General features: G+C 40.9%; 1 protein-coding gene across 2 annotated transcripts; it reads left to right on the top strand.

Moving 5' to 3' along the window:
• The first annotated feature begins 2,811 nt into the window (after positions 1 to 2,811).
• Positions 2,812 to 26,562, top strand: esrra (estrogen-related receptor alpha). 2 transcript variants are annotated; one of them, XM_050034450.1, is made up of 8 exons: positions 2,812 to 3,133; positions 4,574 to 4,677; positions 14,385 to 14,768; positions 16,862 to 16,978; positions 17,096 to 17,206; positions 19,768 to 19,935; positions 20,396 to 20,665; positions 23,045 to 26,562. In XM_050034450.1, exons 3-8 carry the CDS (start codon positions 14,390 to 14,392, stop codon positions 23,296 to 23,298), a joined length of 1,299 nt encoding a protein of 432 aa, XP_049890407.1. In that variant the 5' UTR covers positions 2,812 to 3,133; positions 4,574 to 4,677; positions 14,385 to 14,389; the 3' UTR covers positions 23,299 to 26,562. The 2 variants fall into 2 exon arrangements, with proteins under 2 accessions (XP_049890407.1, XP_049890415.1); XM_050034458.1 differs by lacking the exons at positions 2,812 to 3,133; positions 4,574 to 4,677 and adding an exon at positions 7,692 to 7,848.

The raw sequence follows: 26,562 nt of genomic DNA, 5'->3' as shown, positions 1-26,562 counted from the left end.
TGTGACATAATTAAAATGCTCTCATAACAACCCTGATCATATTGACTTGCATTGTATTTTACATTTAAAACACCAACGCTACTAAGTGTACAATAAGGCAAATATATAAAGATATGTTTAAATGTATAAAATTGTATTAAGCCCCTGTGGGAATTTAGGGATTTCAGTGGGGGAGGTGCTGCTGCAAGATCAGATTTGATCAAATGGCGCGACACATCTGATCTGAGATCGACTCTCTTGTAGCAGCACATCTTATTAAATATACCTGGGCTACATTAGTGTTAACATAGACTGGGTCATGTTTTTTTTTTTCACGAGTTGCAGGCCCGTATTATAATACTGATGACGCTGGTGGAAGGTGCGTACGGACGTAACGGAGACACAGCGGACGCAAATTGGGCAGAGGGAGGAGAGAAGGCACGGGATACAGGCTGCGTCACTGAGCTGCGTAAAGCTGGCGAGGAGGAGCAAAGGAGGAACCGGAAGTCGCTTGGTTTGAGATCGGTCAAATAAAACTGTGATTTGTGTTTAATTTAGGGAGCGTGCACAGTCAGGTGGGAAAGGATAGATGCTGTAGAGTGCTGTGTGGCTTTGTCTGATAGTTAAAATGTAATGTGAGTACGTAGCACAAGTTGGTTTCATGGCCTGCTTCATATGCATACTGTGAATTTTTGCACGTTTCTTAGACCATGGGCAGATTCTGGGACAGTTGGCCCGTGGGCACAGGTATCCTAAAGGCCCCACCACCTCTCCTACACACAGACTTTGTGTTGCTTTTACCTTTTTGTGGTTGTTTTGTCTCTTTGTAGTTATTTTATGCCTCTTTGCATCTTTCTGTGGTGTCTTTGATTTCTCTTCCTGGTTGGTACCCATGAAAGGAATAGAATAGAAAGCTTTATTGTCATTATATACTAGATATAATGAGATTAAGGGCGTGGATAGAACAAGATAACCAGCTAAAACATGACATATACACAGCTATATAATAGCTTTAATAGCATATGATAAAATAAATAAGAACAATATCATAGAAATATTGCACGGTGTAGATACTGCACATGATTATTGTTTGTTTAGTGTTCTTACAGCCCAGGGAAATAAACTGTTCATTAGTCTGGAGGTTCAGGCTTTCAATGACCTGTAGCGCCTGCCTGAGGGCATCAGGTCAAACAGATGATGTGCACGGTGGGAGGAGTCATTGAGGATAGAGCTGGACCCTCTGAGGCAGCGGGAGCTGGAGATCTCCTCCTAGGAGGGCAGAGGGCAGTCGATAATCCCCTGGGCTGTGTTCATGACCCTCTGCAGAGTCTTCCTGTCTGCAGCCGAGCTCCCAGGGTACAACATCAGGATGCAGTTCGCTCTCGATCATGGAGCAATAGAAGATCACCAGCAGCTTATTTTTTACTGAGAATTCACAGAAAGTGGAGTCACTGCTGGACCTTCATCGTCACTGCCTTGGTGTTCATGGACCACAAGAGCTCCTCTGAGATGTGGATTCCATATACTGACTGAACAGGCCTACCAGGCACAGGGGCCCAAAGTGTAAGGCAGGCCTCATGGCCTTCACCTGCAAAATATCACTCAAATAAACACATACTGACCAGGAAGAGACACACAACTACAATTACAACAACTACAAAGAGATACAAAAACCACAAGAAGATGCATTACGAGTACAAAGAGCACGACGAGTACGACCTTGTCACACCTTGGCGTTTGGTCATGGACTTTCCACATCCAGATACGACGTGCAAGGTACACTGGGTGCAATGGTTGTTGATGCTCTGGGACGCCGTGTCATGTTCTGCCTGTAACATGCATTGTGTGTTTTCTAGTCGATGGTCGTTGGACCCATCCACAACCCCTTCCTCCCGCCTTACTCGGATTTTTGCCACCTTAACTTTTGTTCTCGTCCTGCCACATATCCCTCTGATGCTGTCGGGCGGCATTAAATCATAAAGGTGACCAGTGGCCATGCCGATGTGAAAGGACAGCTTTTTTCAACTCACTGCCCGAGCGCCAGATTCCGACAACTTTGGAGTGAGACTGGGTTGAAAACAACAATACAAAACAAAGCTAAACAACCATAAAGTGTGTGTCTTGCTTAGATGTAAGAGAGGAAGGTGGCCTTTTTCATATCTGAGCCCATGCACTGTCTGATAATCCGCCGCTGTCTGTACCTGTTAATTTAAGTGACATTTTGCAGATGAAGGTCACATTTTGGGCCCCTGGGCCTGTGCCTAGTAGGCCTGTTCAGTAATCCCTTCATGGGGACCAACCAGGAAGAGACCTCAAAAGGTCCACAAAGAGATGCAAAGGGGCACAAAATGGGCTCCTGGGCCTGTGCCTAGTAGGCCTGTTTAATGAGCCATCCATGCCTTGGACAATATTTTGCAAATTTCTGCACAACTACTACTGCTGAATAACTGCACAGCTTAAAATATTTTACTTTTTTTATTGTATTTTTCTTCTATTGCATAGACTATCTGTGTCTCTTGATTTTTTTTTTTAATTCTTTCTTTTTCTTTACTTTTTTTTGCAATACTCGCTTTTATGGTAAATTTCGTATTTATTTTAGTCTATGTTATACACCAATACTCCAAAGCAACGTCCCTGTATGTGAAAAACCTGGTTGGCAATANCTATCTGTGTCTCTTGATTTTTTTTTATTCTTTCTTTTTCTTTACTTTTTTTTGCAATACTCGCTTTTATTGTAAATTTCTCTTCTTTATTTTAGTCTATTGTTATACACCAATACTCCAAAGCAACGTCCCTGTATGTGAAAAACCTGGTTGGCAATAAACCGGATTCTGCATTTTATTGTGAAACGCTTTTTAAACCGGAAACAAGGTGTCCCTTCGTGAAGTCTCGCTGTCCAACTACAACCTCAGCTGAATTTATAACACCAGTGTACGGAACCGAACAGGCGGATAAGACAGTGTGTCGCCGGTTAGTTGTTATCACCTTATTGTCCGGTAACGTAGTGATGCGATGTGAGGAACCCCGCGAGGCTCGGACAGCGCCGTTACACCGGTTAAACCGACTGTGGTGGACTCTCCAGCCGCAAAGCCTGGACTGACTTCAGATTAAAAAAAAAAAAGAAAAACACCCTGCGATGTTTTTACATTTCCCAGTAAGTAGCTTTACTCACCGTCCTCTGCAGAGACACAGAGCACACCGGGGCTATTATTAATCTGTGTGCGGTGATGTCAGTAACGGGAGCCTGATGTGCATGCACGATTCGCCTGGCAACTTCGCGTGGCCACGTTATTGGGGGTAGGGGGCACGAGCCGCTGAATAAACATTTAGTAGGCTACATTGTGTAATAATGTTGCAGTACAAGCTTCCTCCTAATAACCCGCTGACTAATTCACAGTGTGTAATTACAAATGCATGTAACCCTCTCTGTGCAATGTCTTTATAAATGTGATGCATGCTCACTTATTGAGTAAATGCAGAATGCATGCTTGGATCAGACGTAATTATTGTATGTCTACAGCCCGCACTTCTTCAACTGTAAATTATTTTTTTATTTATGCATCTCAACCCCATCCTGAGTGATTCTGCCTTAACACACTGAACTGTGCAAGACACCAACCGAGCCTGCTGGACCGGGATTGAGGTCACTGATCTTAAAGCATAATCCACTATGGCAATTAACCTTTCACCGGTCCGAGATCAGTAGACAAGGTCACCCCTGGGTGCTGTTCTCGCCGTCTCCACAGCGCGCCGCGTTTAAAACCTTCAAGTTTTATGGACAGTCGGTGTGATGCGTTATCAGTGACAAAGACCCCCCCCCCCCCCCCCCCCCCCCCAACAAAAGTGGGATAAGAAAGCTTTGATGCATTTATGTGCAGTGATATTTGACTTTGCATTTGTAGAGGAAAAGTGCATTTGTGTTTATGCCAATCAAAAAACACACATCTTTAAGTTAAATTAATAATCTTTTGTAAAATAAAGTTCTGAATAATGTGACAAGAGCATCACAGTTTGTTTCCTCTTATTACAAAACTGAGGTCTCTATTTGCAAATTCATGTCTTTAAAAAGTCCAAAGCCAGACTCTTATAGACACTTTAAAAAGTAATTAAAATTATGCTTCATGAAGTATTTTGTTGGGCAAAAAAAGTGTTCTCTTTAATTATTTACAGAGAGTTATCACCTAACTTTAGCGTATGACTTTGTGTGAGTGAGGGACAAGGTGTTGGCTCTACTCTGTCTGTCCTTCAAGCATTCCTGTGACTGTGACCTTTGGAGTGTGTCACGCAGCGCAAGGGGGAGGGTACTCGTGCAGTGTGTAGAAATCAGGATAGATACAGTGGAATATGTATTTCAGGAAGGAAAAGTCAGTGTTATAACCGCACACATGCGACTTACGACAGAGGAAACTAAACTATCGCCAATATAGAGGTCGGTACATGTGAAGATTGTCACTGTTTAGATGCTTTCAATCATGCGTACAGCCAGTTCTTTGACATCATGAGGCTGTACAGTACGTCCTGACACTGTGCTGATGAAAAGTGACTCGGCTGTAAGTTCTGTGACGGCACTGAAACGCCTTTGCTTACTTTGCAGGTGTCCTGATAACTGCAGACTTCAACCCAAAGTGACAGCACTTCATTGAGCTACCACTGGGAGTCACAAAATATATAGGCTTCAAACTACTGCTCAGCAAACAGGTAATATGTTTTCACCTCACCTTTTACGAAATAATGTGCTACATTCTTCAACTACAGTTCTGTCTGTTGTGTATAAAGTTTATTCTTGAGGGGCTGGGATGGCTTTTCAGTCCGCAATGGTAACGTCTTCTTTTAGAAAACACATTTATAGCGAAAAATGTGAAGGGAGAAATACGGCAACAAAAAGACAATAGAGAGTGACTTTGGAGGCCTCTCATTTCACATTCAAAATAGAGGCTAGTGGTAGCACAGGGCGTTTTCTGTTGCAATCAAGCGACTCATAGGGCATGTTGAAAGGGTCAGCTGTGATTGCACTGCAAACTTAAAAAGGACAAATGAGGGCCAAGTAGTTCAGGAGGGGAAAGTGGAGACGGGATTGCTCTGCTTAGGTCATAGGGTTAGATTTCATTGGGGCACGTAGGGGACCCCAAAACCTATTCCCTGAACCCTACACCCTTGGCTTAAGCCAAAACAAGAACGTCCAAATTTCTGCATGAGGAGAGAGGACAAATCAAGTGTCAGTCACAGGAGCTCAATGATGTCATAACTTTACATTTCTTTGTTTTTTGGATGTTGTAAGCAGCCTGGAATTAAATAAAAAGCTCTCTGCAGCCATTTATGTAGAGCAGAATCAAAATTTGTGTCACAATACAAAGCCAGATGTCTAGAATTTCCTAATTTGCACACCAATTAAATGAATACCACTTGCCAGTCATTCATCATTAGGAATCTTTTTTGTATTCTGTCAGCTGACGTGAGTCAAGGCTTTGCACTCATGGCTAATACACTGATAGTAAGTTCATTTCTGACCTTGTCAATCAGGTTATTATAGACCGATATTGAGTTTACAATTAGGACTGAAGGTAATTACCCAAAGTCACCTCTTATCCTCATGAATATGGTGTTCAAGCCCTTTTTTTACATCCCATTGGACAGTGTTAGATTCACTCAGATGGCTCTCTTAAGATATAAGATGTCAGTTTGTTTTTAAATGCATTAAGTTTAACTGTTCCTGTTGTCTAAAACCATTGTTGTCCCTTATACATCAGATTATTCACTAAGGCTCTCTACAGTGGCGCCCCCAGAAATTTTTCATAGGGGTGGCCACATGGGGCCGAAAATCTTGGGGCGGCACACCAAAACCACAAGGCATAACTGGATTTCAGGATAGTTATAATATACAAAAATGTATACAGCTTTAATTTGAAGGAGTGTAGGGGAGATTGGTGGGTACCCATAGAACCCATTTTCATTCACGTCTTGAGGTGAGAGTTTAAGGGACCCCTTTGAAAATGGCCATGTCAGGTCTTTTGTTTGCCAAAATTTTGCCTAAATTTGGAGCATCACTTCACTCCTTGCACGACAAGCTATGCCAACGTGGTTGGTACCGATGCATGCCTTAGGTTGTCTAGTTTTACAATATACCAACACCTAGCCTAAACAAGTAGCACACCACAGCCTCTTAAATACAGTAATGTCAGCTTCCAGTTCATGAATGTATTAAGAGACATGGAGGAAGGACCCAGTTCATCCCTTTGAAAGTTGCTCAGTGGCGCATGAAGCCAAAAAATCGGTATGTCCGTGGTATGATGTTACCCAGATGACCAGTGCTGCTTCCGCATCCTGGGGCCCATAGAGCAAGAACACTAGAGACTTCTGCTGGCCAAGCTGGCTACTTCCGGTTTAGCGCTTTGCTACCTTGAATGGGGATAAAATGATTTAATCTTGCGGCTCCTCTGGACTTTCCAAATTTTGTTGGACTGAAATCCTGATAGTGAAAATGAGTGATTTTGTGGGGGTTGCGACACTCAAAAAACTCTATAGCCCTTTTTAAACAGGGATTGCGTGATAGGGCCGCTAAGAAGTCCCTTCTTTATGCCTCCTTTGTATTTTTAAACCGATCCATATGACGTCTGCATCATTCTGCTCCAGCGTGTGATTATAGACTGCATGCTGGCATCGCGGAATCAAAAGAGGCGTGACGGGCGTAACATAAAACATTTGGCACCACTTTACAAACAAAAACAATAATTTACCATCTCTGTTATATGGCGGCTGATCTCGTCCTCTGCTCGGAGGGTAAGCTCTCAAACCTCATTGTTGTCCCAATTTCCGGACATTTATAGCTGTTCTTCTTGTTTGAGTTAGCTGCTAACTGCAAACAGCTGCTTTTTAAATCTCTCACGTTGTCAAAACGTCACACCCGTCCTGTCTTGTTGGCTGTTGTGTATATAGACAACGTTTCAGCGCTGTTAGTACCTCCTGTGGCGGCTTAAAGGCGAGACCACTCTGTCACCCCTATTCCACGTTCGTACCTTAGGACGCATTCCCACTGGCGCTATTTGGTCTGCTTTAAATGAACCCTGGTCTGCTTCCACGGATAGTTCAGTTCGTTTGGAGTGGTGTGAACGCTCATTCAAACCCTATTATATTATATTCAATGATCTTCAGCACGAGGGGCAAGTGGAGGGGCCAGCAATTGTATCAGGGGGCCGTGGCCCCTTGTTGGGGGCGCCACTGCCTCTTTATTGTCTAAGGAAGACAATTCTCTTTATTAAGACAACTCTTTTTATTGTCTTCATTGTCTTATCTAAGGAAGTTGGGAGTAGGTTTTTATGTTTCGGGCTTCATCTGACCTGTAACAGGGTTAATTGTAAATCGCCTGTTTATAATAATGCTAATAATGCTATCACTGTACCTTTATTAATAGATTGATCATTTCTCTTTTTATTTATATTGGGTTTGTTCCTTTTTTGTCTTGTTTTTTAGATTGTTTTGTCATTGTGTCTTTTGTACTTTTCTGTTGAGTGGTCGTTTGGGACCCTCCCTTAAAAACATCTAAAGGGGTTTATTCTAAGATAACTTAATTTCTGACACTGTAAACAATGAATAACCAACATTTAGTTTAATAAATGTAAAAGCTGTTTGTGGGACAGCAGTATCAACCTGTCTCCAGAGTGCCCCTTGCCCTAATGTGTTTGAGCTTTAACCATTACCATCCACCAGCTGTTAGAGAGCCGAGTGTAGCCCGACCCATCTCCACACACACAGCCGACAACACACGCTAAGCTAGCAGCCGCTGGGCAGTCTGGAAACCGATTTTCTGACAAACCTCTGCCATGATATCACACCGAGGGGAGACTTAAGTGCTGTACTAGTCACCGCTATCAGGTAAGATGCAGCCTAGTGCGGGTTAGAGTGACAAAAATAAACCTCGGCCCCAGCAGGAGAGTCGGGATTAACGCTAGCTGCTGCTAGCTTAGTTAGCTAACCTGCAGTTAGCCGTTGTCGAAGCTAATGCTAACGCCACTCACAGCATGCGGGTACACTAGTTTACAGTACACACGACACGTTTCTATGGTGAGTGACAGAGATAACAAAGCATTTAAGCCCACCTCAGTTTACTGTAGGCACAGTGTTATCTGCTTTGATGAAACGAGTTGTAACAACACAGCTATTATTGCTTGCTTTTGGGCATTTTCTGCACTGGACCCGATGTTCCTCATTTCCCAAAGCAGATGTCGAGCTGGCCAGCGGTGCACATGGTACAGAGGGATACTTGTTGGTCTGCTTAGAGTCTGAGCAAAACTGAAACACATTGTTGGTTATCTGGGATCATACACTAGTCCTGATGTTATTGGCATTGAGCTTGTAAACTCAGCCCCAAGTGAGCTAAACTTTAAACAGGCAAAGGTTTGCAGTGACCCCCTCGCTGCTTGCCAAACAGAGCTACAGTCAGGTCCAGAGGGGGCAAACTCCAAAGGAAAGTGTGGCCTCTCAGCTACTACAGGATTGGATTATCAGCTGGGGCAATAAATACGATAAAGGCATACTGGGGGTTTGCATTGAGAATCAGAATCAGCTTTAATGGCCAAGTATGTGCACACATATAAAGAATCTAGACATACAGGTGAAACAAGGACAACAAAGCTTTACAAAGCAAAGATAAACATTTGACTACCATGTACAGATATAAATATGTGTAAAAAAAGGTCCCCAGATATACATACTAAGCACTGACACAGTGAAATTTGTGCAGAGGGTGCTGGAATAAATATGGGATGATTAATGTAAAAGTTTGCTTTATATACCTGAGGTAGGTGGATACAACAGTACAAAGCAGTGGCTCTCAAATGTTGTGTGTGCCATCATGCAAATCCAGGTGTGCCGCGGGATTTTGTGACAGCCACACATTATTATTGCAGTATTCAAGTTGGCCTATACAAAAAGTTATGAATTAAATTTTAATTGACTGTAAAGAGGCAAACTCTACCTTTAAAAATGTAATTTAATTTATTTTAAAATCCTTCACGGGGAACCTATTTGTCACCGTTAGCGTGAGGGAATTACATATTATCTTACATTATTTCCTGTCAAAATGGATGTGTTATTGGTGCCTGGGTGCAGTTTTAAAAAGTTTAAAATTAATTCTTAAATCATTTTATTACAGAATATTTCATGAGTAGTGGTTGGTTGTCAACTGTTATTTAATATTAGACAATAAAAACACACTTTTAGATCGTGATAAGTGACACTTTATAGAGGCTATTGTGCACAGATATAACTACAGGTGTGCCTTGAGATTTTTTGCTTGCACTTTGGTGCGTCTTGGGCACAAAAAGTTTAAATCTCAAAGTAAAAATATGGACAGAAATATAGAGAGAAATGGAAGGAAAAGACAGTAAAACAGGTCACAAAACTAAACAGAAAAACAAAATGCATCAGACCGCTGTAGAAGTATGAGAAGTATAATTTTTTGGGAGGACTTTTAATGTAAATAAGGTGCCAGAGTGCATTGAAATACATTAAAATAGAGTTTGTGTGTAAAACAATGCCAGGGAAGGATCCCCAGAATGCCCTGGCAAAGATCCAGGCTAATCATTTACATATTGATTATTAACTTTTGTTTATGAACTGGACTGTTGCCTCCTGTCGTTCTGCAAAAGTGGCCCCTGAGCAAAGCAAGTCGAGTATCCCTGGCGTATATTGTTGTGTAGCGCCTACCAGAGGGGAGAAGTAGGAAAAGGTTGTGCCCAGGGTTTGATGGTCTTCAGTGATGTCACCTACCCATTTCCTGACTCTGGAGGAGTCCTGAACAGAGGGCAGACTGGCTTGACTGATTTGTGATATTTGGATCAAGCAATAAGTTATTGTGTCTTTATGTAAAAAGTCTTAATCTAGAGCTATGCTTCCCTTTATTGCATATTGTATTGTGTATATGTAAATCACATACACTCTGTGAGATTTTGTTTGTGGACACACAGGAAATGGATGATAGCATCAATGCAATGAGAGGTTCCTTCCTGTTCCTATGTCTCAGTGGGTCTTGAACCAGTTTATGCGCCTGATATTGAACCATTTTGAATACCCTGAAGTCACATTTTCATGCTCTGCCTGACAGATAGAGGCAAAAGGGACAGATAAATTGTTCTTCTAAGAGACGAGTAGTGATGAGTAGTGTATCTGGATGTTAAGTTGTAGAGGCCTGTTCATCATATCTACAAATTAGTAATATATAACATAGAGTCCTGCAGATTGGCGTGTACAGACATAAAAACACAGATTGCTGACAGATATTCTTGTAGTCATAAAGTACAGTATGTACCATAAAGTAAATACCAACAGCCTAACACCCGCAAATGTATTTAATCATGTCAGTAACCCATACCAGTGTGTACAGAACATACAACTGCATGTAATGTTGTCATTGTGGGCAGGGTGAGAGATTGGAGCACTGAACCAGCCATCAGCAATGCTTTTTAAATATTGCAAGACTTAGCAAATATACAGGCCTCAAATGGATTATCAGCCCAGCTGATAGAGGAGGAAAAATGGGTTTGTAATAGCAGTGTGTTAGCAGTCACTTTCACGTCTGAACTGGATTGAGGGCTATTTAGGCTGCAGAGATTGTCCTCACACAGTTATCTATTAGGAGCACAATCATTGGAGGAAGGCTCTGCATTAATTTATCCTCTGATGAGTTGACGCCTAGAGACTCATGGCTCACACCTACAATTCCTGCCCCTTCGTTGACCCCTTTTTTTTTACCCATTTTTTAAACCCTGGAGTGCTGCTGATTAAGTCAATTTAGCCAGTCTACATTTCTATCATCATTTACTAATTTCAGACTGTATAATGAAACATGGATAATTAGTCTTTGTTTGGCTTTACAGTGTACTGATGGGGTCGCCTTGCAGGGGGGTAATTACAGGAGTGGTACACCTTTGTTCTGAATTAATTACCATCATTTAGGTAGGGGAAAGTGGTGGTCACTGTGCTCACACAAATATTCAGCCAGTTGTATGTTAGGTTTCTTAAAAAGAACTCCTGACACAGATGCCAATATAATGTTAATGCATTTAATTTCAAAGAGATCTTATTTGTCATAGATGCAATGTATGATCAATATTAAGAATTCTGACATTTGGCATTATAATAAATGACTGTAGGTGGACAAAGTGTCTCTACTTTCTCCCATTGTACAAAAATTAAGCTAAAAAATCTAGCGCTGGTGACGTCAGTTGGAGCCAGAGTCTGGATAGTCGCTATCTCCAGGGTATAAAGTGCTAAAAACCTGAAATGAGTTAGCTTTGAGCACTCCCGGTTCCCTCGTCTAAAAGTTAATGTTTTTTTTTTTTTTTTGAATGAGTTTGGGTTAAAGCAAGCTGACGAGACTTTCACGTTTTGTTCTACGACATAAAATACATCAGTAAATACCCTCGTGAATGTTGAAGGTTTTGTTCAGTTTAAAAGATTGATTGCTAACAAGTAGCTTAAGGAGACTACAGAAAGTCATCACGCTGACCATGGCTTTACGGCCTCTCTGTGGTGGCGGCGTTAAGTCATGCAACTGTGGTGTAGTGTGTTTATAACATAAGCTCTTTTGGCGATTGCATTGAGGCTTCAAAAATCATGAAAGTTGTGTTCATTTGTGAAGATTATCTTGCTGAACAAAATGTGTAAATGTCATAAATATTTGTTTGCCACAGAGCTTACTTTCTGCGAAAATCCAATGGAAAAGTCCCACAGGCTTTTTGTCAAGGGAAACCAAGGCAACTCTATTGAATTCTCGTCGTCCAACCAGTTGCTAGCAGCACCATTTATAGCGAGCACAGCGCTAGGCACACACAGCTGTAAATCATGGTTGTCAACGGTGGAACGTACATCAGTGTGGTAGGACCTAGAGATGCACCCATCCAGCTTTTTTCGTTTCGACACTGATCCTGATACTGTGGCTTTGAGTATCAGCCAATACCTGATACCGATCCGATACCATGGTTGACCTAAAACGCTATATACCTTTACATGTAGAACAGAAAAGACTAGAGGCATCAGGCATTGATGACTACACAGTTCTTTCCTAAGATCAAATGAAACAAGATGAAACAGATTAATGCAATGATGAACTGTTTATTCCTAACAAAAATAAACAATTGTGCAACAGCAGTTGAAATAGTGTGAAATACCTCCACACAGCAGATTCTCTCCTTCGCTCCATGACGTATGATGTAGCTCGCGTCGCAATAGATTTAAAGGGAAAGGATCGCCTCAGGTATAGGTTGCATTTTCCGATACCTGATCCATCAATTTTGATGATTTTGGGGCCGATATTCGTTTCAGATATCGGATCGGTGCATCCCTAGTAGGGCTGTAAAAATTACTCAAAAATGACGTTCGAATATTCCTTCTAAAAATAACTCATAGGTTCGAACCATTCCAATTTTTTTTTCTTCGCATTATGTCCACAAAGGGCAAACTAATACAAGGAAACATACTTGTATATATATTAATACAAGGAAATATAACTACTTGTAGGTATTTTTATTTCAACATAAACGTCTATGAAAACATTTACATACCTACACATTAAAACACATAAAACAACTATAACATTACGTTATAATCGACCGCGGACCTCTCGCTCGCCCCCCCCTTTCTGACCCGTCATGCAGTGTGTTCAGTGCAGCGGACCAGGCCAACGCCCACTTGCAAAGAGGACAGCTGCGTGGTGGTTTTTTTTCCCTCCACAATCAAATATCAATTTTCACATTCAAAGGTCCTTTTTTTTTTTCAAATTCGAATTTAGAATATTCGTTGACAGCCCTAATCCCTAGTAGGAACCACCTGAAATAAAATATATTTGAGGTGTACTTTGAGTTTTTGGTTTGGCTCGGCTAATGTTCCATCCACTAACATGGAGGGGCTGGGGAGTCGAACTATACCGCGGCCAGTCACCAGGGGATGATTGAGACATTCTGGCTTCACGTTTGGGGAGCTGTCATGACGTCAATCTTTATTTACTGTCAATGGTTAAAACTAAGTACAGGAAGTTCAGTCGCATCTTAAAAGCATGAAACAAAGTTACTCTTGGCAGTCTAACCATCCATAATGCATTTGGCCGTGGAGGGTCATGACGATAGACTAACTGAAGAAATTAAATCTCTTTTTCTAATTCTCATAATGTTCTTACCTCTCCCGAAGTAAACATCTGGGCCAGAAACTGTGAAGAAAGGATTTTTTTTTAGGAGTATGGAGGTGGTGGTGTTGTAACTCTTAAGGTAGACTGAAATTAGGAAATTGCAGTGATTTACTAATAGATTAAATAATGAACATCTTTGATGGGAAAGTGGCTGATCAGAAACTTCCTCTGTCCCTCGCAATTCTGAAATTGTGCCACGCATTTTCAATATATATATTAACTGTAATTTTGGACTTGTGCCTGCTTTGTGCCTGGGTTTGGATTTCTAAACGTATTTCATTTTATCGCAAGCTTGACATATTTACCATGTCTGTTTCTGTGATTAAATTGAGAACTATAGACGGCCTTTGGCAGGCGAGCAGGTTGCCGCAGTACTCTGACTGCCATACAGGAACATAAGTTATGTGTCTGCATAGGGAAGAGCGGCCACTGTTTATGAGCATGGCGACCTTCATCCAGTCACCTTGGCTATTTTCACGTCTAGTAATGTCACAGACAAAGGCTTCACACAGTAGGAATGATTTGAGGACTGTGTGGTTTTATTTTAGCAGTGAATCTGAGGTGTTTTTGATGGCTTAAAAAGCTTAACTGAAAATGACACAGACAAGACGGGAACTAAGTGCTAAAGAACAAGAGAGAGAACAAGCAGGCCTTTTGTCATGTTAGCATGCTGATAGGCCTGTGACCTATAATTATTTTCACTATTGATAAATCTGCCCATTATGTTTTTGATGAATTGTTTTGTCAATAAAATTTCAGATATAGTGAAACATGCTGTGTAATTTCCCAGAGCCCAAGGTGACGTCTTTAAATGGTTTGTTTTATCCGACCAACAGTCCGAAAATCAGAAGATATTCAGTGTATTGTCATGTCTGACAAAAAAAGCATCAAATTCTCACATTTAAGAGGCATAAAACCAGCATAGTTTGGCTTTTTTTGCTTAAAAAATTACTAAAACAATTATTCGATTATTAGAATAGTTGCCAATTAATTTTCTGCCAATCAGCTAATAGATTAATCAACTATGCTTTGGAGCTCTACATGCTGACAATGAAAAATCCAGGTGCTTTTAACTGTCCATGCTTTCTGCAACGACAACGGATCATGATCTTCTAATTCAGGTTTTGGTCCTTTTTTTCCAGGTGGCATGACAGTAGCTTAAAAGCCAAAGATGTGAGGTAAAAGGTTTTATACTCTTATTGACTATGTTTGTTTTTTACCCCTCTAGACATCATGTCTTCCAGTCAGCGTCGGTCAGATGTCTACATAAAGGCAGAACCGAGCAGTCCAGAGGGAGGTGGGGGAGGTCGGATCAGTCCTGGCGGTGCCTCCTCGGACTCCTCTCAAAGTGGAGGCGGAGGAACCAGAGGAGACATCGTTAAACGTTATTCCCCGCCACTCTATACGCCGGCTCTGCGTTGCCACTTCAAAGAGGAGTCCGGGGATGTGGCAGAGGAGGGCTCCACTGGAAATGGAGCAGGGCGGTGCAAGTACGCCCTGAGCACGCTACCCAAGAGGCTGTGTTTAGTATGTGGGGATGTGGCCTCGGGTTACCACTACGGCGTGGCGTCATGTGAGGCCTGCAAAGCGTTCTTCAAGAGAACCATCCAAGGTGCGTGTTGTGGGGGGCGTTAAGTGTTTGCATAGCCAACACGTAGAGAACAGTTGTTGTTTTCCCCTGACAGGTTTTACATTTGGAGCGTTTAATTCATGTGAAATGTGGAGCCTTTTGTACGATGCTGACCGCTGTTAACCTACACCTTATGAGAAATGAATTCAGCAAATAATATTTTAGAAAATTATCCCTTTTAGCAATATTTACATTTGTCTTTGTACATACAGCTGCACACTGCCAGTACACCAGTATTCCATTAACCCTTTGAAACTTGGAGCATCACTTTTCTTGTGATGCTTTTAGACGCCTTTCGCAAGTATTTAAATCTTTGAACCCTGAGCACATTGATGCAATTTCTTTCAAAAACACGGGAAAAAAGGCAATTAGCATGTTCCACAAATTGCAGGAAAAAAAACAGATTTAGAAAATTATTAAAAAAAAAAAAAAATAGGGGAAAAAATAAAAAAAAGCTAGGAAAAAAACTATATATTATTATTATTACAAAAATATTATAACTNAAACTTGGAGCATCACTTTTCTTGTGATGCTTTTAGACGCCTTTCGCAAGTATTTAAATCTTTGAACCCTGAGCACATTGATGCAATTTCTTTCAAAAACACGGGAAAAAAAGCAATTAGCATGTCCCACAAATTGCAGGAAAAAAAAACATTTAGAAAATTATTAAAAAAAAAAAAATATAGGGGAATTTTTTTTTAAAAAAGCTAGGAAAAAAACTATATATTATTATTATTACAAAAATATTATAACTTTTAAGCACTCTCTGAAGGTCATTTCCTTATTTGTTTGTTTTTAACTTTTTTTTAAAATTTTTTTTATTTAGTTTTTTTTTTTAGTTTTAACTAATTTTCTTGTTTCTAATTTTCTCTTTTCACTTATTTTCTCCCTATTTTTTTTGGAACATTTCTTCTTTCATTGCTCATTGCCTTCTTCCCGTGTTTTTAAAAGAAATCAAGCCAATTTGCTCAGGTTTTAAAGGGTGAAAGGCTTTAATCTAACTTTCAAACGTAAGAGCAATACGTTAAACTAGTTAAAACTATTAAGAAATAGATGTCAGTAGTACAGATAGTAATTTTAAAAGAAAGTGTGTGCATTAGCTACACAGTTCCTATGTCTTTCTGCTTTAATATGTACACGGCTAGCATAGACCCCAAACATTAAATAGCCTATCCACCGAATAAAGAATTAAAGGTATATCAGTCCAATCATGTTAATATTTACTGGCCAAAACGTATGCATATAGGGTATAACTCCAGTATTTAAATAATAAAAATGCTGCAGTAAAGCAACATGTACTGGGGAGTGAATGTGCAAGAATATCATTGAGTTAACTGATAATCTGCCTTTATAAAATAAATGGGATATTGTTATGATTTTAGCATGGTATTATTAAAATGTTGTACTGAAAGAACAGGAAGTAATGACCGACACCAAAACACAGTAGAGACTCAGCATAACTTTTTATTACATGACTATTTTGGTACAGACATTTACCCACCAGTGTGGCAGACAGCGTTTTGAGAGTTACCCGCCAAACGGATAATTTACCACATTTCAAGCTTGGCAGGTGTTAATCTCAGACCCTGATGGCAGGTGTGAATAAAGTTATTGTTCTTATCCTGAGTACATTTTTTCCACGATGTGTTTATCGTGCAACTTAGCATCATGATGATGATTTAATCAAATACATGATATATTGCGCAGCAGGATTTTTATTACACCTGTATTAGGGATGATATAGCTAGAGTTTAGGGCATAACAATTAACAAAGGATCACAATACCAGTACCAATTTGGAACAGCTTTGGGCATCCCTAATCTACTAAGTAACTACTAATGGTGTTACTCCTTAACATGTCTCAGCAACTCCATCCAGCTCATACTGGTCTGTTAAACGAAAGCCATGAACACACCGCAGTTGTTTCACTGTATTTGTGTTGGGAAATGTGACGGGCAGGTCAGCTTGTGGGATGTTTAGATCAGAAAGATTTAATAAATAAAAGATGGTGGTTTTCATTCATATTTGTATTTCTTAGTCTGAAATGTAAAATCGTTTTCTGTTCTTACATAAAGGTAACATTGAATACAGCTGTCCAGCATCTAACGAGTGTGAGATCACCAAGAGGCGCAGAAAGGCTTGTCAGGCATGCCGCTTCACCAAGTGCCTCAAAGTGGGCATGCTGAAAGAGGGTGAGTGTTCCTGGTGTGCAGAAGCTCTGCAGCCACTCTTTGATATTACATCTGAAGGGTCTTTGCACCAAGCTTTTAAACGTGGCATATGTTTATTCTGTGTTTGTCCCAATGTAGGAGTTCGCCTCGACAGGGTCAGAGGTGGAAGGCAGAAGTACAAAAGACGCCCAGAAGTGGAGAATGCAACATACCAGAGTGCCCCTCTATCACTGACAAAGGAGGAGAAAGGTGGGATTTATATTTGTGTCTTGTTATTAGTTTTTGTTCTACAACAGGCAACATAGTGTAGTGCTACTTCCACGATAATCAGTTTGTGCAGATGAGATGAAAATGCTCAGTAACATGGCTTTTTGTTTAACAATCAAATGACAACTATCAGCCAGAGCTAAAGGACCAACACACTTTACTGTAACAAGCTGAAAAAGCTGAAAAAATATACCAAGTCAATCCTTTCGTCAATACTAGGTATTTCTTTTTTCAGCCATTTTTTGGTTAGAGATTTCTTACATGCCACCAATAATACACCGATCAGCCAAACAATTAAAACCACTGACAGGTGAAGTGAATAACTTTGATTATTTTGTTCCAATGCATTGTTCTGCTGGGAAACCTTTGGTCCTGGCATTCATGTGGATACCACCTGACATGCTCCACCCACTCAAACACTGTTGCAGACCAAGTACCCACAGTACTCCCCAATGGCAGCAGAACTGTTAACAAATGGCCTGTGGAGCGTGACAAAAAGCTCAAGGTTTCGACCTGGCTTCTGCTCAAGGATTCTTGTGATGTGCCAGTACCCCAGATGTACCCCTAATCCAAGGTGGGGCCTCCTTGAATCGGGCTTGGCTCTGACCTGTCGAGGCATGGACACAGGATCTCTGGGAGTGTCCTGTGATGTCTGGCACCAGTGCGTTGGCGGCAGATCCATTTAGTCCAGTGGGTTGTGAGGTGGGTTAATGGCACGTGCCACAGATGCTCATTCAGATTGGGATCTTGTGAATTTGGACACCAGGTTGACACTTTGAGGTCTTCAGATTGGGATCTTGTGAATTTGGACACCAGGTTGACACTTTGAGGTCTTTGTCACGTTCCTTGGGTCATTCCTGAGCAATGTTTGTAGTGTGGCATGGTGCATTATCCTGCTGGGGGGCCACTGCCATTGGGGAGTACTGTTGGCATGAGGGGGGGTACTTGGTCTGCAACAGTGTTTGAGTGGGTGGAACATGACAGGTGGTATCCACATGAATGCCAGAACCAAAGGTTTCGGTGTATTCTTAGCAGATATTAATCCTTTTTCCTCCATTTGAGTTCCTCCAGTCTAATCAGGTACATGAATTCAAAATTCAAGGTTATTTTGGTTAGAAAAACAAATTCAAAAATGCCAGCGATTTCAGTCCAAAAGGGAGTGTTTTGAGAGATTTCTTGAAGCTGGAGAGTGAGGGGCAGTCTCTGATCTCTCTAGGGAGTGAGTTCCAGAGGTCGGGAGCAGCAAGGTTGTGGAGAGCTTTATAGGTGATGATGAGGAGTTTGAAGTGGATACACTGAGGGATGGGGAGCCAGTGTAGGTTATGAAGGGCGGTGATAATGTTGTCACAGGTGCGGGAGTGTGTGAGAAGGCAAGCAGCTGAATTCTGGATATATTGTAGTTTGTTGAGTGTTTTGGATGATGAACCGCAGAGGAGAGTATTGCAGTAGTGAAGTCTGGAAGTGATGAAGGCGTGAATAAGTGTCTTGGCAGCTGAAAAGGAGAGGGATGGACAGAACGAAATAGAAAGCCTTTTATTGTCAGTGTACAGAAAACAACAAAATTAGGAGCGTTACACCTGATCAGTGCATTAAAAGAAACAGAGTTACAAAACTAAACAACTATAGAAAAACAAACAACTCATGTTCTGAGATTATAAGTAAAATATATAAATACAATGTAATTTTGCTCCTGCATCTCTTCATTAATACAACACAGTAAAATAACACATTTTTCCTGTCAGTCTTTTGTGTGGAAGCAGGGCTCTACTATGTTTGCTATTGGTCATTAACGTCTGAGAATAAGTTTTTCTTTTTGGCACCAGCAGCAGCAGCAAAAGGCATCGTGTCGTTGCCAGGCAACACATTATGAACTGTCAATTGATTGTGTGCTGGCAAGCTACATGTAACTCCCAACAGCAGCAATGTCCAGGCAATTAAAAACACAGTAATCGACAACAAACAACTAAGCTTGGGGTCGTCGTCGTCGGCAGCAGCAGTCCAGCTGGGAGGCCCCTCCTGCACCTTTCTGATTCAGACGCAGAGAGTTCATCTGCTCAGAGTTTAACCTTTTCCTTTTCTTTTAAAATCAAGGAGCTCGGACTGCTTGTCTCAAAAATGGGCGCCGTGCTGGGGTCGGTGAAAGACAAGCTGCCCAAGGCATACAAACAACACATGAAACACTTCAAACCCATTGGAATTGTTTAGAAAACAGCGCCCTCTGCTGTCAAATAAATGGCTCAGTGCGAGTCCTAAATCTTTCCTTGGAGCTCTTGATTCTCATAAATCTGGCTGAGGATCTGAGCTAGTTAAAGCAAAAACTCTCAGTTGTACTCTTAATTAGAATCTGTTAATAGAAAGTCAGTGGCAGGTCTAAAGCCTACATTTAAAATAGGAATATGGAAACTTGCAGCATGAATATAGTGTGGTATGTGGTACAGGTAACACCAGTACAGAGCAGCATGTTGTGTACAGCAAAATGTATCTGTTGGTCTTTATCTGTGCATCATAATAATCTGTTCTGCCGTGTCTCCTTTGTGACTTAGGTTCCTCCAACATCATTGTGTCCCACCTTCTAGTGGCCGAGCCAGAGAAGTTATTCGCCATGCCCGACCCTCTGCAGCCTGACACAGCCCAGCGCACGCTCACCACCCTGTGTGACCTTGCCGACCGGGAGCTGGTCGTTATCATTGGCTGGGCCAAACACATTCCTGGTAAGAGATGCGGAGAGGATAAATCAGGGGAGGAGAGGCAGTGATAGCACGGGTGCGACAGTGGAACAGATGTAGTTATCCAATCTGACGGACTAACCTGCGTTGTGCTGCGTCATGTTTCACTCAAACCATGACTTTTGGGTTTATTTTACAGAACAAGAGTACACCCAGAAGGATACTTAGCATTACAAATGGCCTGTGTGAGCCTGATTCTAATGGCTGAAATTGATAGGTACAACAAAGTTAATAGGTAAAACCAAATTTCTGAACTGATGCAGCATTAACTGCCTCACAAACTAGAGTCAGGCCACCAGCTGCCTACAGTATGCAGCCTGTTTGTTTAGCTATTATAAAGACACGAGATCAGTGCACGCTGTGCCTGCTGACAGCAAAACTGTGAACCTATTTCCTGTTTGCCTCCTCTGCATTTAAATGCCCCTCTCTGTCTGTCTCTCTGCAGGCTTCCTGTCGCTGTCCCTAGCAGACCAGATGTCTGTGCTGCAGTCGGTGTGGCTGGAGGTGCTGGTGCTCGGCGTAGCGTACCGCTCGCTCGGTTGCGAGGACGAGGTGGTGTTCGCGGAGGATTTTGTCCTTGATGAGGAGATGTCACGTGTCGCTGGACTGACAGAGCTAAATGCAGCAATTAGTCAACTTGCTCGCCGCTTCCGGGCGCTAAACATGGACCGGGAGGAATTTGTCATGCTAAAAGCCATCGCACTCACTAACTCAGGTACTTAATACTTGTGTCGCTGTAAAGTTAATGAAGACAAATAGATTTTGTGGGCAAATTAATCTCATAAAGCTGGTATCAAACTATTGGAATAGAACTATTAACAGTGCCATACTTAATGATGTGTGATCAGTAGCAGTAATTAGACTAAACCGAAACTTCTATCAAACTGAAAAGTGCTCTCTTATGGTAGTATTAGTTTTCTGCAGCCTTTTGTAGTCGAGCCACCTTGCCTGCTGAGGTCAGAGGAGATTATTACATTTTTATGAAATATAATATTAGGCTTATAAAGGGGCAGTGCTCACCACCCCTGCTAGGAAATTCCTTGGGACCTTGCACATAACTGAGTTATTCATATGAAAAACTGCTTTATTAGGAATATTTTTAGGCATTTAATAGCTAAAACTAATACAGTCTAGCACAGCAGCCCTGTAATGAAGGTTATAATCTTGTTAAAACTGTTTCAGAGAGGTGAAACTTTATGATCATTTTTGCAGGCATGTGTTACACTGAGAGGTGTTTCTAATATGAAGTATCATTGATAAAATCTCATCATGACACGGCGCAGTTCAGCAGCACCATCTACCTCAGCCACTAAAATGACCAAACAGCTGAATTTGTTCAGTTTAGTTTACATTATTTGCACATACATGTACAGAAAATACAGGAAAAAGAAATTAAAAGTGAGAACATTGAAGCCAAAAATGGCCCATGAAGATACCTCCCCTATTAAATAACAACAATCATACATAAAAGAAAAAGATAAAGACGAAGATTGCATGATTGAATAAGATTAAACAATGAGTTCTAGACTAAGAAGTTGTTTTTTGAATAACGATAATTCAGTTGATGATTGTAGAGAAGGAAGAAGGTTGTTCAAAAAGATGCTCCTCTTTATTTCAACGATAACGATCAAGAAAAGTCTGACAATATGGAAGATGAAGGTCCTTAGAGTGTCTGTGGAATATGAGTGAATGTCTAAACAATGTCTTAACACCTCTCTAAAACAGTTTTAACAACACTAGTAAGATAGCATTAGTTTTAGCAAGGCGTACAGAATAATCTTGCAACTACTGCACATGCATGCTTTCCTGTCGTACTCATAGAGCACAAATTGAGAATTATTGTGAGCTTTAAACCCACCTTTTGATCAGTGAAATTCAAATTATTGAATTTGTAGTCTGCAATTATGGGACGATATGTGGCATTGATAGCAAAAAGGAAACTAACAGATTAGTTCAAGGGGTGCAGACAATAGCTGTGGTTAAAAGGACAGTATTTCAATCAGATTGAAATGTCCGTTTACATTTCCCAAATCAGAATGCAACTTTTTTTGACTCCTGCAAAGTGGTCCCGCCCACTGTGGAGTGTCAAACCTAAAGGAAATATAACAAAGGAAGTTTTTTTTCTAACTTTATTGAGAAAAAAAATCATTTAAAGAAGAAAAGTAACGTAAGTGTGACCCAGGTTATTTTCCGTAGCTACAAATTAGCGGTGTCCCCTAAACACCTCGCATGCAGACTATTGGTAAACTCTACAATTTACCAGTTTTCCCTAAACGTTTCATATGCATAAGCTACTGCTACTGGCGGCGATGAATGATCATTATATCCAGCTTCTCCACATTGCAGCCTGTAACAACGACCTTACATAAGGCTACTGTTTCAAAATCAAAGAGCCCTCACATAAGAACAAAGCAGAGCGCTAAATGTTTTTTGAATTTATGAATGATTGTGTCAAAATCAGCAGAGGGAGGTGCATAGAAACATCTCTTTGTGCATGTCGTGCAGCTACGTCACCTAAAGTTTGATCAAGTTTGATTAAAAATTCCTCCCGATCAGGCCAGTCTCTTCTGATTGAGTCAGTTAATGTGAGGCGTTTTTATTCATATCAGTCTATTATTCTAATTATAAGTGGAATCTCAGTTAGATTCTGTGTGTGTCAGCAGCCAAAAGGCAGTGACAACAGGTAAAATATTTTGTATTGCCAGTGTTAGGTGCAACGCATGCCTTTCTTGTTTTTGGGAGGTTTCAATACTTCTGCAATGACTATAGCTAAATAAATGTATGTATTTTATACTTGTATTCTTTGGCAGGCAGATGTGCCACTGCAGAAACATACTACGTCTAATTGTTGTAACAAGGTTACCAGTCATAACCTTTATGTAGTCTTGCCTTTCACTCAAGATTACAGTCAACAGCAGATCATGTAACATGTCCTGCTTGCGCTACAGATCCACTGTTTGTTTTGTAAATAAAGGTCGCCCTTAGCTTGTATTTGAGGTAAGTTACTGGGCAACACAAGCTTTTTGTCTGAAGCTGAGAAAATGTAAACTCCCCACACAGTGCCTGACCAATATGCCCCCTGTTGTTCTGTCAGACTCTGTTTACATCGAGGACATGGAGGCTGTGCAGAAGCTGCGAGACCTCCTCCACCAGGCCCTGCTGGAGCTGGAATGTCAGCGGCGCCCAGACGACCCCCAGCGGGCAGGACGCCTCCTTTTAACATTGCCCCTCCTCCGACAGACTGCTGGTCGTGCTCTCACCACCTTCTACAGCATCAAGACCCGGGGCGGTGTACCGATGCACAAACTATTCCTGGAGATGCTGGAAGCCATGATGGACTCTCCCTAGAGCGGCAAGCAGCAGGAGGACGCAGAGAAAAGACCCAACAGAGATCTAGTCTTCAAGAGTGGATGAGTGGATTTGTGAGAAGTGAAAGATTTTATTAGAGAATTATTAATGAGGAAAATGGTCCTTTCCCCTCTTTTTCCATAGGCTACATGAAAGGAACACGAGAAAATAAAAACCTAAGTAAGATGTAACTGCCACGCTTCAGTAAAAAGCTCTGAGATCAAAGAGTGACAACATTTAACATGAACGCCAGACTACTTCTCAGTTTCAACTAATTTCATGGTGTGTTTCATCACAGCGTTGATCTGCAGTTGCATAACCGCTGAAGAACATTTCGGCACCCGAGAACAGACTGCAAACGTGGCTTTTGAACTTTTTAAAAACAAAGCAACATCTACTCATGAAAGCCATACTAACATATCCGGCGAGAGACTCGAGGGTCCAGTATAGGGTCAGGTTGACATGCACATGGAGTGCTTGTATTTACTATAGTTTAGTGTGCCGTTGTAGGCAAATTCATAGGAATTACTTGCAATATGTTAAAAGCAATATACTGACTCGATTATTCTGTCACATTTAAAATGTGGATAAAAAGGTGAGACATCTAGTTGTGTGTGTGTGTGTGTATATTAGTCGTTCTCCACTCTCAGAACCCCAAGTGCTGATCTCTGAGACCTGGTAGAGACTGGTTTGTGTCGGGTATGCTGCGAGTAGATTTAAAAATGACATTTCTGGGGTTAACTACCGGAGTTGGGAACCACTGATGTACATAGTAGGTGCAGAATTCTTTATAAAAGGTTGTGCAATTGATCTGTAGTCCAGGAGAAGTGCATATGAAGACTGTGTGCTCATGGAATGTGCTACGTGGAAGGGGATATAATCAGTGTTGTATGTACACACAAAAAAAATGGCTTCCATACAAGCAAGCGTGTGCGTCCGTGTGCAGTCCAAACTAATGAGCTACACTGAGATCAGGGAAGAACACAACTCTTTGACATTAAAGCGTGGCAACAACAGTGCTTAGATAAGAAATGCATATGCCTCATCTGCTTTTTTGTTTTAATATACGATTCTCTGCTAGATCTAAACACTCTTTTTGACTTCAGCAGCCGCGCTGTTCAAAAACAATGGTCGGACCTATTTGATTTGTGGGCTATGACACTAATCCATATGATTGATATGTGTATGATGAGATTTGGCTGCATTTTCTGCAGTCGTAAAGAGCGTTGCGTAAAAGATCTCGATTGTTTAGATGAGAGATTTCCTCATTCGTGTACGTACATCTGTCGAACCTGTAGGTGCCCGGAATGGGCTCAGGACAATGCAACATATGCAACATCTTCCTCTTGGATGTTGAAACCTTGTCTGACGACATCCTGAAAGTCCTACTCATTGTCCAGCAGGTTTGTGTACTTTAAAGGTATGCTATGCAGAATTGTGGTTCCAGTTTTTAAGTAAGTAAATGCCAACTCCAGATTCAGTCTTGTTGAGCGTTTTGCCACGCTGTCTGCACTGTTTCTCTTGGATGCCTGCTGCTAACGATCTGGCACCTGGTCGCTACCTTTACAAAAAGGGAGTACACGCCCATAAACGTCCCGAACGTAGAAAATACGAATAAAGTAAGAAAATGCAGGCAGAAAACAATTCCCCGCCACACACTTCTAGTGAGTCATAAGTGATGATTGAGTGGAATACTTCTTTGAGACCATATTTTTTAGGAAAATCCTGCATAGTATATCTTTAAACTAGAAAGGATCATTATAGTACGCTTCCCATGCAATGCAGAGCTACAGTATCTGATGTCAACCATCAGATATTTAGTGGCCAAAGGGCCATTGATCTTTCAGCCATGTACAGTTCCATTTGAATAAACAGAAACATGCAATTTATAGTGGAATAATAATAATAAAGCCAGCAAATGTGATACAAATCCCCCATTATGATTATATTTGTGCAGCTTACAGTGTTCTGAAATTTGTAAAGACTTGAAACTTGCTTTTTCATACATTTTACTTTCTAGGATTTAAGGGTATTTTATTTACATTGTGACACTGTTGTGGGTTTGGTATTGAAATGAAGCTTTCCATTCAGGATATTGTGAGTTTTTTTTTTTTTTTTTTTTTAAATGTAAGCAGTTGTCTGAAACTGATTGTCATTTTAGGGATCAATTTACATGGCTCTATAGATTTAGCGGCACGGCGAGGCTACAGAGGGCTACCTCAGGAGGCAGAGTAAGCCAGACGGCCAAATAACTGTGGAGACAATATGTAAGTCTTGATCTTTTGATTTGTCGACTTAAATTTGAACATTGGGTTTATTGGATGTCTTTTACAGTTGCGAAAACACCTGAGATCACTTTTTTGTTTTGTTCTCATAACTTTAAGGTGTATATGGCTCATTTCTCATGCTTTATAAGATGACCCGTGGTACACTGTCTCACACTGGGTGGCAAACCTACAGTTGGTGTGGCTTTACAGGAATAATGGTGCAGCTCGAAAACACTGGAGGTCATTTACGGCAGTTTAACTTGTAACACACGGGTGTTATGATAGCAGCAGGGGGTGTTGCGGATTAGGGACTGATACCCTGTGAAATCTGACACTCTCCTGTTTGGTTTTGTGTTCATAAGTTACAAATTACATGTTTCTATAGATTCCTGGGTCGAATTAGAGCTGCTAAAGTTTCTTCTTATTAACACAGTCATTCAACAATAGTAGATTTTTTTTTAAATTAGCATACCAATATGTTCAAGGTACGGTGGGTTAGGGTGAAGGCAGGGTCATTTGCAGTGTCACTGTTGAAATTATACAGTCATTTGTAGTTTTATTAAATATGTGCGCATTAATATAAATGAGCAATACAATAAATTACCAAACCTCACACATTTCCTTGTATAGCCACAGTGTACATTTAACATTGCCAGTTATAATGAAGAATAGCTACTAAACGTTATATTATTTAGAAGTTCCAATCAATGTTTGTATTTTGAAAGACTATTTAAATGATTAAATTCTATTTTTTACTCAATTTACTGTTGTTTGTTGACACTGCTTTATTTTTGTGTGTGATATTGGCTGTGACTTTCTGTGTGTAGATTTTTTTTTTCATTTAGATAAAACAGTTTGATGTCCTTGTCTAAACATGTTCACATTAAAAAAAAAAATCACTGTGAAAAAAGTGAGATCTTCCACTGTCTGACGCAACGGGGAGTGGATTATTGTAGGTGCTTTGTGTTGTGTAATAAATGGACACACCACCACCACA

This window comes from Epinephelus moara, chromosome 3, assembly GCF_006386435.1.
Source record: "Epinephelus moara isolate mb chromosome 3, YSFRI_EMoa_1.0, whole genome shotgun sequence".
NCBI classification, from domain to species: domain Eukaryota; kingdom Metazoa; phylum Chordata; class Actinopteri; order Perciformes; family Serranidae; genus Epinephelus; species Epinephelus moara.
The sequence above is the reverse complement of the archived record's forward strand: the minus strand, read 5'-3'. Positions and strand labels throughout refer to the sequence as shown.

Excerpts from the sequence above, each read along its gene's own strand:
- esrra (XM_050034450.1), top strand. The coding sequence starts at position 14,390 with ATGTCTTCCAGTCAGCGTCGGTCAGATGTCTACATAAAGGCAGAACCG. Across the intron at positions 19,936-20,395 it reads CTGGGCCAAACACATTCCTG|GCTTCCTGTCGCTGTCCCTA; the intron begins GTAAGAGATGCG and ends GTCTCTCTGCAG. Across the intron at positions 20,666-23,044 it reads CATCGCACTCACTAACTCAG|ACTCTGTTTACATCGAGGAC; the intron begins GTACTTAATACT and ends TTGTTCTGTCAG.